This window comes from Procambarus clarkii, chromosome 36 (genome assembly GCF_040958095.1).
Source record: "Procambarus clarkii isolate CNS0578487 chromosome 36, FALCON_Pclarkii_2.0, whole genome shotgun sequence".
NCBI classification, from domain to species: domain Eukaryota; kingdom Metazoa; phylum Arthropoda; class Malacostraca; order Decapoda; family Cambaridae; genus Procambarus; species Procambarus clarkii.
Window position 1 is genome coordinate 4603595 of NC_091185.1, and position 17396 is coordinate 4620990.

Here is a 17396-nt window from a genome sequence, read left to right on the forward strand (position 1 = left end):
TCGTCACGGTTTTAGTGAAATACAAGAAATAAGACACCGATATGAAACTTGGCTCACTCAGACGAGTGTGAAATACGCCAACCAGTACACAGCCGGCATTGATATTAACGCGGAAACTGGCCATTTTAGCCTGGCAATGTGATATGTATGATGGAGGAGGGCCGGAGGGAGGGTGGATGGAGGGGATAGAGGGAGTGAGGGAGGGATAGAGGCAAGGATGGAGCCGCTCCACCACCAGTCCCGTGTCAGCACCGGCCCCGCACACACTCACTCACTCCCTCGCTCCGGCTCTTAACTAGTCAAAAAATGGCCAAGATTGCAGGAAAGTACAAGATGGAATCGTCTGAGAACTTTGACGATTTCATGAAGGCCCTGGGTGAGTATGGTGGCTTGTGTGGTGTGTGTTGTGGTGGTTAGGAGGGCGGTGGTGGTGGTGGTCTAGCCGGAGCGGTGGGGATCGATAGTAAGTCTTGGTGTGGTGGTTCCGGTGACGGTTGGTGGGGTGACACGTGGTCTCCTGGGCTGGTGACGCGTTCCTTGTGGGTGGGGGGAGTAGTGACGCATTCCTAGGGGGAGGGTTGGGGGAGTGATACATTCCTAGGGGGAGGGTTGGGGGAGTGATACATTCCTAGGGGGAGGGTTGGGGGAGTGATAAATTCCTAGGGGGAGGGTTGGGGGAGTGATACATTCTTAGGGTTTTGGGTGACGCATTCCTTGTAGGGGTAGTGACGCATTCCTAGGGATAGTGGGGGGGGTGACGCATTCCCATTGGTAGGGGGATCGTGACCCCCTTCCTAGGGATAGGTGGGGGGGGGGGGGAGTGGTGACGCATTCCCAAGGATAGGGGGGGAGGTAGGTAGGTTTGTGACCCATTCCCACGGGTTGATTGGTGGAGGGGGGGGGGGGGGTGTTAACGATTGACGCGAGGGTAAGTACAATAGTACTAGTGCTGTCAATATGGCATTACCTTATTTTAAAATCTTACACTATACGTATTCTATTCTTTTTCTTATTTGTTGAACATGAATATTACGTTGGTCATTATGGTTGGCAAGAGATTCATAGTACTAGTGGTAAGAAAAGGGACTTTAGTTATGGTGTAAAGTGGCTGGTTGTTGCCGGTTAGTCCTGTTAGCCTCTTGGTTAGATGGAATAATCATGAATGGTACTACAAAATATTGTCTTTTCCCCCGCCCAACCACTTGGGCTGGATGGTAGAGCGACGGTCTCGCTTCAAGCAGGTCGGCGTTCAATCCCCGACCGTCAAAGTGGTTGGACACCCTTCCTCCCCATCCCAAATCATTATCGTAACCCCTTCCCAGTGCTACATAGTCGTAATGGCTTGTCACTTCTCTTGATAATTGCCTTCCTTCCCACTCCTTTTTTTTATATAAAATTTAAGCTGGGAATATATTTACGTGCCTAGTTTTAAGTACGTATTGCAGGACTTGTGTGTAATTTTTATATCCCGGAGCCCATGGTTTTCCATAATCTTGGGTAGTTTCCCCATTGAAGTAAGTTTGAGGCAAAGTACACACAAGGATGAGGTAGCTCAAGCTATTCTCACCCCGTTCAGTACAACGTGTTCATACATTTATAGACACGCATCACAAACATATTGCCAAACATTCTTGTAGGCCGTGTAAATCATGATAATAATAATAATTTTATTTAGGTAAAGGTACATAGATTTTACAATGTTTGTTGGCTTTATAGATAGCTAGTACATACAATGCCTAAAGCCACTATTACGCAAAGCGTTTCGGGCAGGAAAATGATTGTGCACGTGCTCCTCCGCTTGTACACACATTCCTTTGCTTGCCAAATCTACAGTACCGGTAGATGCAAACTAGCCTTCAAAATTCCCACAACTGAAGAGCGTGCGCGAAAAAACTAGATACCAAATGGTATAAAAAACATAATTGGTTCCTGGAAACCATACTCCTTTTACTAGGCTAAAGAGTTTAGTAAATTAGTTAAGGTAAATTTGCAAATTTCTGGTAGTTTTGATTACTATAGTGTACTAGTGATGCTATAGCTGTAATGGCTTCGTGCTTTCCCTTAAACTACTTTGTAGTCTGGTGGTGAATGGTTTTAAAGACTTAACACAACTAGCCAAATATTTTACTTAAAGAACTGAATTTATTTTGTAGGTGCTACTTTATAGAATATATTAATTTAATGGTAAAAATCTTAACGCTATATATTTCTCCGCTGTAAATATTAGAACCTTGACAAACCCTTCACGTTATGTAGATTCCTATGGCTAACCATTTATTCCCACGAAGGTAAGTGTAACGTCCGGCTTGCCTATAAAAGGGTTGACCCAAATCTGTACTCGAAGCACGTATGACATTGAGTAATCTTTAATGTCCTTGGTAAGATGCGAAAACATCCTTTACAGGTGTAACTTGCTAATTCTTGGACTTACTCTAGCCAAAACTGATGTAAAAGTTACCACTTGAGTAGCTTGCCATATGGGCACAATACAAAATTATTATATAATGTATCTATTATTGTGGCTTGGTCTTTTAAGTTGACCATTAGAACAATGGTTCAGACTAAAATGTGGGACTTTTCATGGAAACTGGTTTCATACTTTGACCTAGTATAGAATGACATTGTTCTTAAACTTTATACTTTTAAAAGAAAAGTATTTGCCACTTAAAGCAAAGCCTAAAGCTTCTAAGCCGTAAATATAACTAAAGATCAGAGGCGAGGAGACAAATTGCTCGACCAGCGTACGGGACTAGAATTAGGAAGTTTAGCAAAGCGTGAAATTAATTCTAAAATTAATGTAATTAATAACGTGGTTGCAATGCATAAAATATTACTGTATTGCTATGTTATTGGATATTAACGATATCATAGATTAAATCTAAAGGTTAGCATGCTTCTCCTTAGGTTAGTGGGCCAGCCAGAGGCTTAGGGCCCGCGCAGGAATAACCCTGCGCAAAAAAAAATCTTAGCGTCCATGATTTATCTAGTTTTATCCTACCCATGTTCCTATAGGGCGTCTTAAATAGTGGTAGACAAATAGACGTTTAAGCAAAGTTGCAATTAATGGTTGTATTTCTTTCATACTGCCGTAGTATGAAAATTCTAAGTTTGGCATTCCTGAAAGTGCTTTCATAAACGGAACATTGGTGTAGGGTCCACTTTAAATTGAAGACCAGACTGATAACTACCCTGACTAATTACGATGACTTAATTGGCACGGATATAAAACTTGCTAGCAACTTTAATGGTCTATCCTGTAAGTTGCATTTATATAACATTTGTGCAGCCTTTTTCCGAAAATATCTAACCTAAAATAGTTTGTCTCAAGGGTCATCGCAGAATATATAGATTAATTTCCAAATTTCAGTTCTATAATTGGCAAGTTGGGGTTGGGAGGGGGAATTACTAATGAAAATTGAAGTTTGCATTACTAGTTACCGCCTACACAAGGCTACCAATGGCAGACCAATTTGCCAGACTGAATAAGTTAGCTGCATCTGCAGTGGCGTGGTGGAGCCAGGCTGGGAGGCGACTGCTCATTGGCAGAGACGAGGGTGCGGTCTTGTGGTGTAGCCACCGCAGCTGCTCCCTCCCTCAACCCGTCTTAGTCTTGCTTGACATTCGTAACCAAGAAAACCTATTTCCCCTTCAACGACGGTTTTGAATGCAGCTTGCACGCTACTAGATTGAAGACTTTCGTTATGCTTTCTTACTTTAGACTTTGCAGGCTTGGCTTTTTAATATAATCTCTTTCCGTAGCAGGATACGGAAAAGATTTCCGCATCTTGAAGCATTTATTGGTTCGAAATGTAACATTCTTGAACATAGGCAAGTTCAAGCTGGCACATTGTGGCTTTGCTAGCATTTGAATAACTTTACTTTAAATTTAGGTGTCGTAACCAATATTATAAATTAATAAAATTAGACTAAATTAGTTTGAATTGCAGTAATGTACTGGTAGATTCTCGACCTACAGAATTCTATTTGTGGCAAATTTATCGGTATTCAATTATATTTCTAAATCTTGGAATTAAATTTAGCGCCAGCTTGAAGTGGCCATATCCTTGGTATTGAACCTTCATTGGCAGTAATGTTGGTGCTACAGTCTTGGGCACAGGAGCAGGGCAGAGCAGGAACACAGGAGCAGGGCAAGTAGCACGGGTTATAGTGAGCCTGTACTAGACTTACCTGGCACAGGAGCGGTATTTTTCTGATAATGGGATAACACGGTACTTTAAAACGTGACAATATCCTCATTACCGTAGATAAAGGGTTTAGAAAGCCCTTGTGTGGATGCTGGAGGGATTGGGTACCTATGCTAGAGACCCGTATTGTTCTGGGTCCATGTATGGCGTAGCGGCCTTTTTGAAATGTACTAATCTAGTAGCCTCTATAGCTACTCTAATGGGAAGGGCTAGAGGTAATTGGTGTCATGGTAAAAATTATCAGTTACCTGATCAACAAGGCTGTGATTCCTACGTTAGGCTGCAAGCAGCCACATCAGTCTGGTTGCCCAGTCCGGCAATCGGGAGGCCTGGTCAGGAACCGGGTCGCGAGGACCCAGAGCCCTGAAATCAACACAAGACAAGATAACCGTTAACTTGGTAAGCGGTTATTACACTTCCCTTACACTTTCTGGCAACCAGTTGTTAAACTGCCGACCTTAATTTTACCTGGAGGTAACTACCCAAGGAAAGCCACCCTTATTTCCCCACTATTCAAATTCGTAAATTACCTCCCCATCCCCTCAACCGTCTCCCCCTCTATTGCTATTCTTCACAATACTTCCCTTTGTGCAGCAAAACCCTCCTCCCTCCCCAGCCCCCCCCCTCACATTCCATTCGTGGAATGTGAGACGCTTGAATGGGTGACGGGGTGGAGGAACTAAAATATATCGACCCCTTGAACTACGGCCCTGCGGGCTTGGTCTAAAGTGTTTACAAGAAAATAGGGTTATGGTCTCAAAGATCAACATCGTCTAGTTTTGCTGCTACTTATATCGGGTCGATCGTATCTCTGATGTTTGTGGGGTTGAAAGTCTGTTTAATAAGTCCGCGGGGGACGCCGCGTCGCCTGGTTGTCTGGTCAACCAGGCTGTTGGACGCGGCTCCTCACGCCTGACGTATGAATCATGGCCTGGTTGCTAATATACTTTGGAAGAGTTTAAAGAGTTATCTTGAAGACTGAAAAGTGTCTGCCAGTTATGCGCCTTATGATTAGCGGGGAGAAGGTTGAACGGCCTCTAACGTGAACCTAAACCAAAGTTGCTAGCATGAATATAATAATTCCTTGTCCCTTTGAATATGGCTCGAAGATGGGGACAACAGTTTAACGAGAGGTTGATGAATACAAATACATGTATTAACGTAACTGTGTTACTACTAAATTATCGAAGTTCTCGGTTGTTTGCTTTGGCTCTTGGTCCCGCCTCCAAAGTGTCGATAAACTGAGACCTCTCGATGTAGTAGGTATCTTAACACTGCTTTAAATCTAGATTATACAGGTGGACATGTTGAAATAATAGCACTTTTAAATTTCCAAAACTGAGATTGTATTGCCATCGAGGTATTGTCTGCAGCCTTCTTAATCTCTTGCACAGCTTTTCATGAACATAATTAAACCCTATTAACAATAGGAAGAGGGAACTTGAATAGTCCATAGGTCCTATGTGGGTAACCGTCTATAGACCTAGTGTTTAAAGCACACTATTCTTCTAAACCTATGTTCACCTTGTTAAAGGTTAATTTTAGAGGTGCACATTATTTCTCAACGTGGTCTTTCAGCGCGCTAGTATAGTACATGGCTATATTGGTCTCTAATTTAGTGCTTCCGTTGTCCTTCATTTTTTAATTTTTGTATGTATTGGGACTAAACTTTGCGTGCGCACCCCATCCCTCTGCAACAATGTTCAGCAGCCGTGATGATGAAAGGTAAAAGTTTTGGCTACTCGCAAATCTCGTGGGGAGGAAAAATGATTGAAGGGAAAGTGGCAAGAAGCCTGATACCAACTGTTACCGAATAAAGGGACTGGTGAGGGGGGCCGCGACGGCTCTAGTTACAGCTCTTCATTCACCCCACCATCCACCAGTACAAACTACCCCTACCCCTAGTACCAGTGGAGGGTACTATCGCCACCACTTGAAGCAATTGCCTCGAAATACCGCTTCTCTTGTTAGCTGGCTAAAGTGCCGGGTGTTTAGATGTGGGGTGTAGATCTGGAAGGGGTATACGGGATGGGGGTGGTGCGTAGGGGGTATAAAACGGCGTGTTAAGAGGGCAAGTAGAGACCCACGTGGGTTTGGTCTAGATAATAAATTGGATAAACGGTTTGGCATCACGCACCGGGGATATGGGGGTCGCCTGGTGATGGCCGGTCACTAACAAATTGTACAGCAAAAACACTATACGGTCTGCTACACTGTTAATATCCATATACAGTAAATTTAATAGAAAGCGTGATTGATGCTTGCCGATTACTTTTAATTGTTGGCAAGTCACTGTTGCAGTGTTCGTCTAATAGAAATGTTGTGTGCGTATTAGCAGACTTGGATAGTGTGCGATGCTAAGTCAGACTAGCTTGGCTCTGTGTAATGGCTATACTGTGTGTGAATCTTCAACAAATTAGACATCCTTAATTTAGTCGGCTTTGAAGCCCTGATACACATGCTAGGAATCTTTAGAATTGTTCAGTTTACAAATAGAATTCGTATATCCTCGTATGACCAAACTTGCTAGAACCGCCTTTTCTAAATTAGTTGAAAAGCAAATGGTGAATTAACAATTGGGCAAGTAGCTGTTGGAATAACTTGTAAAGTAAAACGGACCTATGGTAACCTAAACGGATAAAAATATTAAAGTAATTACTTAATTTATTATACACTCCATCCTCAGGATACAGTGCCACTACTCTCCCTATGTCTATATAAAGTATAATAAAAGTAACTAGAACATGAGTGTCAGGGGTCCTGCACGTTCTGTTCTCCCCAGGAAACTCGTGAAAATGTGCATAAACTTGTAATACACCAACTTGTATTACTTGTTAATAAATATAAGGAATGTATAAATGTACAAAAGCGAATGTCTAGTACAAATCAAACTACCCCTTGTGTTCATGCACGACAGGTGGGAGAAGTGGGCCTTTGTCCAGCATCAAAGGAGTTGGAGGGGAGGGTGCGTAGCCATGGGCAATCTCAAACTTGCTAATCCGTAATTACTCAACAGGGCGGTCATGCTGAAGGCTGCATACAGGACCCTTCCCCCCCCCCCCCCACACAAGACTGTGGGTGTAGGGGTGGCTGGGGAGGCCGTGCTTCCCCCCCCCCCCCCCTCTGGGCATGTTGATGCCCTTTTCTTCCTCCCCCTCCCCCCCCTGCCCTCTGGGCATGTCCATGCCCTTCTCCCCCCCCCCCTGCATCCACCCACCCCTCTTATCTGCCAGTAACAGGAATCTCCTTTTTTTTTTTTTTTTTCTTTCTTTTCCTTCCTTTCTCTCCTTAGAAAGGTAAAGTTTTAGATGTCAAATGTCAGTTGCACTCCTCCAGGAATATGGATGAGAGTAGGCAAATACAGAAGTTCTGCACTTATTATTCAGACTATATTATAACCCATCCTGTGGGTGGTGGAAAGGGATGAGGCAATAATGGGTGCAGAGCAACTTTTTTTTTTTTTTTTTTTTTTTTTTTTTGCTATACTATATGTAGGAATTGGAGTACCTAAAAAGGATAAATGAGCCATTTTGTGCCAAACTAGAACATTTAAATTTAATGTTAAATTTGTAAGTTTTAATAAATGGTGCCTTAGCAGTTGATAGTTTAGGTTGATTAAGGTAGAGTAGATGCAGCCACAGCAGACTGAAATACAGCCTGGATAAGAGATTTTGTAATGAATTTTAAAATTGCTTAAGCTAATTAGTCTTAATTTAGCAAGATATTCAATCTGGACTTCAATGTTCAGTCATTAACAACCATCGGTCCTTTAACAGTAATGTAACTATGGGACCCAAGAGTAAGTAGGATGAACAAAATTTTGTAGCATTCTAATTGCTTTAGTAAATTTAATGTGGCTTTAATAAGAAGGTAATGCAACTAGATTGCTTTATACACAGCACTGATAGCTGCTGAAGCAAAGTTAAATTTAGTCTGCTGCCAAAGAGGTGGCAATTGAGGGGGGAGGGGCACCAACTTGGGCAAAACTGACTTGGTTGATAATGTCATGCTAGGTTCTGTGTAAAGATAAATGCACGGCTTTATTTTAATGTAAAATCTCCTGTTAATCATTCTTCCAATATATTTACCCTCGGACTTCTATGGAACCTGACTAATAGAACCAATCATGAAATGAAGATCACATTAAAGTGCTCTAATTGCATTGTCAGAAGTAATTATGTAAGTGTAGTTACAGGATAAGAGCTATGTTCGTGTCCCATCTCCCCAGCACTGTCATATAATGCTTTGAAATTGGTGATGGTTTTGGCCTCCACCCCCTTCTCGCCTAATTTGTTCCAATCTATTTACAAAGTGAATTTTCTTATTTCTCCAGCAGCTTTTTCGTTAGTTTAAACCTATGACCTCTTGTTCTTGAAATTCCAGGTCTTGGGAATTCTTTCCTTTAAATTGCATAGTCCTGTTACTATTTTGTACGTATTGATCATATTGTCTTTTTCTTTATCTTCTAGTTTATGCATATTTAATGCCTCTAACCTCTCCTCATAGCTCTTGTCCTTCAGTACTGGGAGCCACTTAGTGGCATATCTTTGCACCTTTTCCAGTTTGTTGCCGTGGTTCTTAAGATAAAGGCACCGTACAACTGCTGCATGTTCATAAATTTTAACATTGTTCATTCAAAAGTAGATTTTTTTAAATATACAGTAACTTAATATTTGATATTACAGTACATGCTATATTGTACATATTTAAGCCTTGGTCAGGGTTAGGTTCTGTTGATTATTTGTAGTATGTGGGTGAAGCACTTACAGCTTTGTGGTTCAAACAAAATTAGTCTGTGAAGAACTTGTTCCGGAAGTGTTCGAACATCGTTGGTCTTCCGTAAACCCGTTTTTTCATTCGTAAGAGGTTTGGCGGGTGCATGGAATGGACTTTGGTAGATTACATTGCTAAATTACTTTACTAAAATTACATTGAGTTTGCTAGGTTAAGGATGGGTAAGCAATGGTGTTAATGCTTGAAAATCATGAATAAAGTAAGTTCAAAAACTATTTGCTACTACAGTAGAGGGTTTAATTGGGTGGGGGTGAGTTTTGTGTAATTACTTGGCACAATTGGCTTTAATTTGTGTATTTAATGTACCAGTACTCCTTAAAATTTAGTACAGATATAATCTTCTATAGTATAAATGTACAACAAAACTAGTATACTTCATCTTGCTCTTGTTGAATGCATACTTGTACTGTGTGCATGCGCAATTTAAGTAGTCTAAAAATACTAGTCTTGCATTGTGATGTAGCAATAAAATGTTTAGTTAATAGTAGGTACTGTACATAGACTTAAATAATACTGGTCTTCAGGTGTGGGTCTAGTGATGAGGAAGATGGGCAATGCAGCCACTCCAACAGTTGAAATTTCCTTGGAGGATGATGTATACACAATGAAGACTACCACCACCTTCAAGACAACGGAAGTAAAGTTCAAACTTGGTGAAGAGTTTGAAGAGACCACTGCTGATGGCCGAAATGTGAAGGTGAGTTAAAGGCCCTTGTGATGTTGGACTAATGATATGACCACTTTGAAACTTAATTTGTTCTTAACTTCACTTACTAATGGTAATTTATTTTTCTAGTCGACCATCACCCTTGAAGGTAACAAAATGATCCATAATCAGAAGGGTGACGAAGAGAAAAAGGAGAAGAGTTCAGTTCTCACTCGTGAGTTTACAGATACTGAAATGCTTATGGTAAGGTTTATAATTTTTAAACTACTGTAGTTTTTAAACTGGTCTAACAAACTTGGATTGGATGTTAGATTGCTTAGTTCACTATTGGAAAAGAAATGTGCAGTACACAAGCTGTAAGTTTCTACACTGTAATTTAACTTGAACATTAACTTCTCCCTGAAAATTAGCTGAAATTTTTTGTCAAAGTAGGTTCGGATGCTTGGTTAGTTTCAACTTTCAAACAGTGTGCACGTGTGGATGTTTTCATAGGTCATTTAGTTAACCAAAGTGCCTCACCAGTTAAAAATTTCTATAACCCTTCCCCCCCTCCATCCCTGAAATTGTCAATGAAATTTAATGTAGTTAATTTGCTTCTGGTATACCTGCAAGTGGGTTTTTCAAAATTTTTACTCGTATAATGAATTTGGTTACAGAACTAAATTCTCGGGAGGGAATAGCAGAGGGGAATAACTTGTGTACATGCAGATGTAAGTGAATTCAAAGTGTCTACGTGGTTCCCTCAAATGCCTACTTGCAATAGGAACAAAGTTCTGATGAAGTTACAAATAATTGGCTGAAGTGGCTTTTTCTTGGTTCTGATTATCTGTTGGCAGCATTGTGGCTTTCACAAGACCCTTGCAACAGAGGATGGGGGGGGGGGGTGGCAAATGGCTCCACTTGTAGGGCAAAGTTTTTAATAAAACCTTATGAAAGTTGTACTGTGCTATATATGGTTGTAGCATCCACACTTCATGTAAAGGCAGGTGTTGAGGCAAGGGGCAAGTTACTTTAAATGCTTAAAGTATTTGCACGGTGAAAAGATCCTCTCGTAGTTATAGTAACTTTATTTAGAAAGGCAGAAAGTTAGGGTGTTAGCAGGCATACTGGTAACTTGGTGTGTGATTAAGTATTTGACGAAAGCTGGTCGTGAAATTAGAGTAAAAAGAGCAGTGGTGGAATGACACTAGTAACCTTCAGAGAATGGGATCTGAGGGTTTACATAACACTGACCTACAGAAGGGGCATAAACCATGTCTGGACATTAGATAAAATTCAGGGTGACTGCATTTAAATTAAAAAAAAAAAAAAATGCAAGTGCTGTTATATGCAGTATAATGCTATCCACTGGCCTTGAACTTCTTGAAAATACTAGCTGGAAAATGAACTATTTTCCCTTGCTTGTAAGGAAAGTGAGCCTTGGCTTCCTCTGATATTACGGCTGAAAGAAATTTTTAAAATTAGAGCAAAGTTAATGTTGCCAAAGATTTGGTGGCAAGTGGCCTAGTTCGAATGGTATTAGTGCTGTAATTTCAGAAATGGTATATGCTGTGCAAAGCTTATTGAAACTGCTTTCAGACCAGCCACCCCCTTCCCCCTCTGTGTGTAGAGTAAGTCTGAGGGGTCTTTGTTTCCAGGAAAAAGTCAAAATCCCATGGTGGCATAAAAATTTTATCCATGGAAATGTTCACTCCTATCATGGAGGGAAAGTTAATCACTAAATATTGCAATAGAATGTGTTTGTACATCTGTTCTGAAGCTAAATTGGGTTGTAGCAAAAAAAAATCGGATAATTTACATAGGCTAATGTTTCGGTAAGTAGACAGCTTTATTTTAAATAAAACGGGTAGTTTAATGAAATATTAATGCCTTCTAGTGATATCAGTGTTAGTGGCAGCTTTCTAGAAATGTACAGAATGCCTCTAAACATGTCCTTGCCTATTTACATGGTGCTAAATCTAGGTTAATCGTAAATGTTGGCTTTGATTTAATTTCCTAAACGGCAATGTTCGGAATAGTATCACAACCACAAGAGGTAGACTATTCCTTGAAACTTTCTCTTGGTGGCTAGGCCAACTTTGGGCAGCTGACTGATTACCTTCCTGGCCTTGACAAATCTCAAACTACCTCCTTCAGACAACAATGGCCGCTTTCCAGAAAGCGGTAGTTGGTAAAGGGCTTGACTTGCCATCTTCATCGATGAACCATGCAAGATTTGAAAATGCCCATATATGTAGAAAATTACATAATGTAAAAAATTTAATTCTTATGTAAAGTAAAAAATATGAATTACATATAATTTTCATGACTTGTATTAGGATAGTGTAGTAAAATGGGTTGAAAATTAATATGCAACTTGAGCTACTTGCTTAGCTTCTTCCCTGCTACTGACCCCAATCTTTCTACTAAAGCATAGTAGAAAGTAGTTTTCAGTTTTAGACTGAAGCTATAACGGTTACTGTGGGGCCAGCATTAAATAAGATACACACCATTTGCATTGTGAAATCTGAAAGGGCCAAACATGGGTTATTCAAATAGATTTATCTAATTGTATGATGGCATAGTAGCTTGATGTGCAGAGGGGCTGGGGAAAAGCTTTTAATTCTGAGTTTTTGGAATATTGCATTTTTTTTTTCTAACTTTTTAATATTCTTTACAGGAGTGTAAAGTAGATGACATTGTGTGCAAGAGGGTCTACAAACGTCTGGATTAAGTGACTTGGGATATTAACCTGGACACCTTGAGAAAAAGCAATGGCTTTACTTATTGGTGTACTGAAAGTTTGTGTAACTATTGCTGTGAAAGTATAATCTCTGGCTGTCTTTAATATATGATCTTTATCAAGGATACATGCACATTAATCTGCATATTTTGCTCAATTTTTTTTTTTTTTTTAATGGCCTCCATTACATCTTGATTTAAACTCAAATGTTTGATCATGCCTAATTTAAGGATGTCACTATTTTGTAGACTTTATATTAAATTTCCATCTTGAGTTTGCTGCTTTCTTGTTGCCTAATAAATTTAAATAGAATGTATTACTCTACTTGAAATTAGTGATTCCTGATGTGTGAAGCCCTATTTCCGCCCACTTTCCCAGTATAAACATTTAACTTGAACTCAAATTTAGTGTAAATTTACACATCTTGATGTTTAGGTAAATGGCACCATATTGGGCTTTTATTTTCAACAGCACTTCTGCAATAGCTATGGGAGAAGAGGTGGGGTGGGGGGGGGGGGTCAAGACCCTCGAACATTTTAGTTTTGTAGTAATTGTGAAAGTTGGTAAAATGTGATTTTGGTTAAATTTTTAATGTGGACTGATAAACTTGAAGCAATTGGCAGTTAAGTGAAACATTAAAGTACTTGTGTATCCCATAGGCAGTGATATGAAGTATTTCCCATATAATGGGTTCAGGAACTGATCCCCCATGAAGTAATGTTGCTAAATTCCTGTAATACATGTGAGCACACTGTATTGTCACTATATGATGTAGTTTAAGAAATGGCCTGTGGGGAAGGTTAGTGTGGCCCACCTGAATTTGCCTGGTGTGATGTAGGGTCAAGTGGTCATTGAAAGATTGGTATCTGTCACCAAGCTACTACTTGGATCCTTCAATGGAGGATTATAGTTTAGTCCAGGTTGCCAATGTGTTTCAACTTTTCCCTTGTGCTCTGTTGGTAGGGCAGTAAAGTCCAATTCTTAGTCATTTCAAAGACTATAAAACTCAAATTTGTGGCGAGTGCAGTCTGGCTGTGATGCAAGATTGAGCTAAAGTCTATGGCACTCCTCGCAATAGACTACTTGCAATTCCAACGACCAGTTTACATACCCTGATCTGTTTGTCCTTGCTGTGTGACCTAAATATTTTGGTTTGCCATGATCTTGCCCACACAAATTTGCATTGATTACATCCTTGATTGAATGTAAGTTGGTTAACACTGTTCAGGTCTCAACGTGCCTAATTAAATGTCAACATTGACACTCGCTTGTGTGGATTTGTTCATTGACACAGTCCTTCCCACCCAATATAGGAATAGAAAAAGGATGTCTAGGATATTAATTTTGTCCTATCCTCTAGATTATCACTACCTCCCTCATGGTTGTTGGGGGGGGGGGGGGGGCCTCTTCCCCTACCATATTCGGTAATTCTTGCTAGTACCAGATGCTCTATTCAGGAATGTCTGCCACACATCTACATTACATGCTATAGATAAAGCATGTCAAACACGCAGGCTGCACGTGGCCTGTACAAAATGCTGCAATCATTTTTATTAAGTGACTAATTAGATTGTGTGTGGCCCTCAGGACAACACAAGTGACCCATATAGTCCTCGAGGGACCCTCGATTTGACAAGTCTGAGAATAGATGGCGAGTAAAAATGTTAAAGGGGAAAAGGGATTTCATAACAGCAGGTAGGGTATAAGCACCTGTGTGGCTTTGGGCCTTGTAAAATTTTACTTGTGGATCTTGCATAGGGGGTGCCTTTTGATAATTACTTGCTTGCATAGGGGCAAGGAAGGAAAGAGGATATTGCAAACATGAACAAAGGATCTTGCACATAGGTTGTTCTTGCAGAAATGGGAACGTATTGAGGGAACTAGACCCTCCAAGGGGAAAGAGTGAGGGAACTATAATCAAATTGGGGGCAGGAGTCTGGATGTTGCAGGGACCATATAAGGTAGCCAAGGTGGTAATGATGCCAGTCCTGGGATAAGTTCAGGGTTGGGGGGGAGGCATGAAAGGCACCAGAATAGGCATAACACAGTATGATGCAGAACAAAGATGAAGGGTTGCTGGAGAGGCACAGCCATAATAGTTTAGGATGGCACTAGTGTCTTGCAGCTCTTTGGGAATTACACTGAATAGGCAAGGTGAATGCCTTTGGTGATCATCTTGGAGAAGTGGTGGGGGGGAACCAACCAAGATGGGACACCTGTCAAAAGATCAACCCCCAGAAGTTTAGTACTGTATTACAGTATCTTCAGACTGATTTCCATAATGTTGACTGGATGAGGAAGAAGCCTCTGCATATTGTAGCTCCAAGTTCTCCCCAACTCAGGCTTGTGCCAGTAATAGTGGCCCAAAGATACATTATCGAATCACGTGTTGGAAGAAAGCAGTCTTAATGACATATATCAACATGAGGGCTGTGAAAATGTTAAAGATCATTTGGGGAAACAATGAAAACAGTGCTTTGAAGATTACCTTGAACACCTTATTTACTGAAAAATGAGATGGCAGTACGATGCCTCACTTAACAAATGCAGAGAGGAACTTGAGTGAAATCGGGGACCTTTCTAGCAAAGGCCAAAAGAATGTAGTTCGGCTAAATATTTGCAGGTGGAGTAAAGTTTTTTTCCAGAAAAGGGGGGGGGGGATGTATTTACCTTGTGGTTCTTCCAGGACGAGTCTCTCTTTTGCTTTCCGACCGTCCCTCGCGGTCACTTGTCCCTCGATAGAATTCTAGGTGAATCGGACACTTTTGATATCGTTCGCCTTGTGCGTTTTTGTTCTCGTATTGGCATTCTTGGTGATATTTAGCGCCCTCTGATTATTTCGCACTTCGATGGTGCTACATAGCCTTCCCGGTTTGGTGCCTTTTGTTAATTACCTTACCTTACTTTGTGGTTACGGAGGTTGAGCTCTGCTTTTTCGACCTGCCTCTCGACTGCTACTAAAAAGTGTTCTCGTTCTCGTGTTCACTCACTCGCTCGCAGGCAGAAGAAATAAGAAAATTCGCTTTCGCCAACAGTGGTAGACGGTTGGAACAGGTTAGGTGAGAAGATGGTTAAGGCCAAAACCGTCTTTAGATTAAGTGTTATACGACAGAGTACTGGGAAGACGGGACACCACGAGCATAGCTCTCGTCTTGTAACTACACTTGGGTAATTGCCTAGGTAATCACACACACAGACACACAGGAAGCAGCTGTCTTAACTCCCAGGTACTTGTTACTGTCAAGTAACAGGGGCATCAGGTTTAAAGAAACTACCCATTTTTGTTTGCGCCAGGAATCGAACTCTGGACTATGTATCCAGCGTGCTGTCCACTCGGCCACCCTCCCATATTGGCTGTTTAAGTTGACCGCTCTCACACTCTCCAACCTGACCAAAATATGTCATTCTGTGATACTTGTGCAAGGCAAATTGAGAAGGGGAGAGGAACAGGCGAGAGGTGTTCTAAAAACCACATGAAGTGTACATTAGACTACATGCTGGTAATTTCCAGGTTACATGCTTAGTGCAAGGCCAATGTGAATTCCACCCCCCTCTGCATGTTGCAAGAGGTACAGCACAGGATATAATGAACAGTAGCCAGAAAGGAATGATTAACAAGAAGGGAGGAAGGATAGGAAGATTGGATGTGTAGGGGATAGCAACAAGAGTATTGAAAAGATGACAGTTCACCTCATCAAGCCTTCACTGGGGAAAAAAGAGGGACAAGGCTTGGGAAAGTTGTATTATTGAGCAACTGGAAGAATAGCAGAGAAAGATCTATAAAAGTGCAAATCAACAGGTCTGCTTGCCTGCATTCAGAGAAGAATTAGGAGAGAAAGATAAATATGTCCGCACTGGAGAAATGCCTGACAGACCACTGGAACATTATCTAACACAGTGCACAGTTACAAACTCGGTAAGATTCAACAGAACAGAAGTTGTTGTTAAACACATGGACGTAATCTTACTGAAGCGAACATGCAAGTCATAAATACTTACACACAGCCTCAGTAAAACAAACTAGTAACAATTAGTGGGCCAGCCAGAGGCTTGGGGCCCATGCAGGAATATCCCTCACTAAGCATAGTTTCTTTGACATGCCAACCTATCTTCTTGCCCAATACGTAGCATAATATTTTTAATGGAAGACTGGAGCAAATAGGGAGCTTTCTCTTAGGAGAGGGGAAAACCAATCTTGCCAACAGTTCTGATTCATGTGCTATGTTGCAAATCACCAATTTAAAATTAAATATCCACATAAAGGCAATGTAAAAAATGGTTCCCAAGGCTAAGGCATACCACCTACCAGTACAGCACGAGGGCCAGACATGAACCAGTACAAGACTGCACATCATCCAAGTGGCACTTTTTTATTTCAATAGGGAGGAAGGGATGGACCAACCCCTTCACACTCGCACCTCGGCCAAGATACTCGACCAGCCACACAGGGCACTTCACAGGCAATTCCGGTGGTCTGATAACCTGTTTGGGTCACCTAAAGTCTGTAGGTGTCTGCACATAATCTCGACAGGCTAGAGGAAATGGGAGGGGATTAGAAGGCATACAAGAACAATGCACAATAACCTCCTTGCAACAAGGCGAGAAATGAGTGGTTTAAATCTAGCATCCTGCAGTTTTATTGGTCTCATTAGTTTTGCATCATTTGTAAACACTTGTGTGTGGATGTGTATTAGTGGCGGTTTATTTGTCTTTATACTAAAAACTTACTTTCATTCTAAATTCTACAAAATAAGCATTATATTTGTACTTTGTCTATTAGGCGCCGGACAGCTGACTGGACAGCGCTTCGGATTCATAGTCCCGGGTTCGATCCTCGGTGGAGGCGGCAAATGGGCAAAATGTTTCTTTCACCCTGATGCCACTGTTACCTAGCAGTAAATAGGTACCTGGGAGACAGCTGCTACGGGCTGCTTCCTGGGGATGTGCAACAAAAAGGAGGTCAGGGCCGCAGGGACGCTAAGCCCCGAAATCTTCTCAAGATAGGTTG

At 41.2% G+C, this 17396-nt stretch overlaps 1 protein-coding gene across 1 annotated transcript; it reads left to right on the forward strand.

The window, feature by feature from the left end:
• The first annotated feature begins 216 nt into the window (after window positions 1-216).
• Window positions 217-12661, forward strand: LOC123756138 (sodium/calcium exchanger regulatory protein 1). Its single transcript, XM_045739187.2, has 4 exons — window positions 217-376; window positions 9524-9696; window positions 9796-9909; window positions 12326-12661. The coding sequence occupies exons 1-4, from the start codon at window positions 307-309 to the stop codon at window positions 12377-12379; spliced, it is 411 nt and encodes a 136-aa protein (XP_045595143.1). The 5' UTR covers window positions 217-306; the 3' UTR covers window positions 12380-12661.
• Window positions 12662-17396: the final 4735 nt, after the last annotated feature.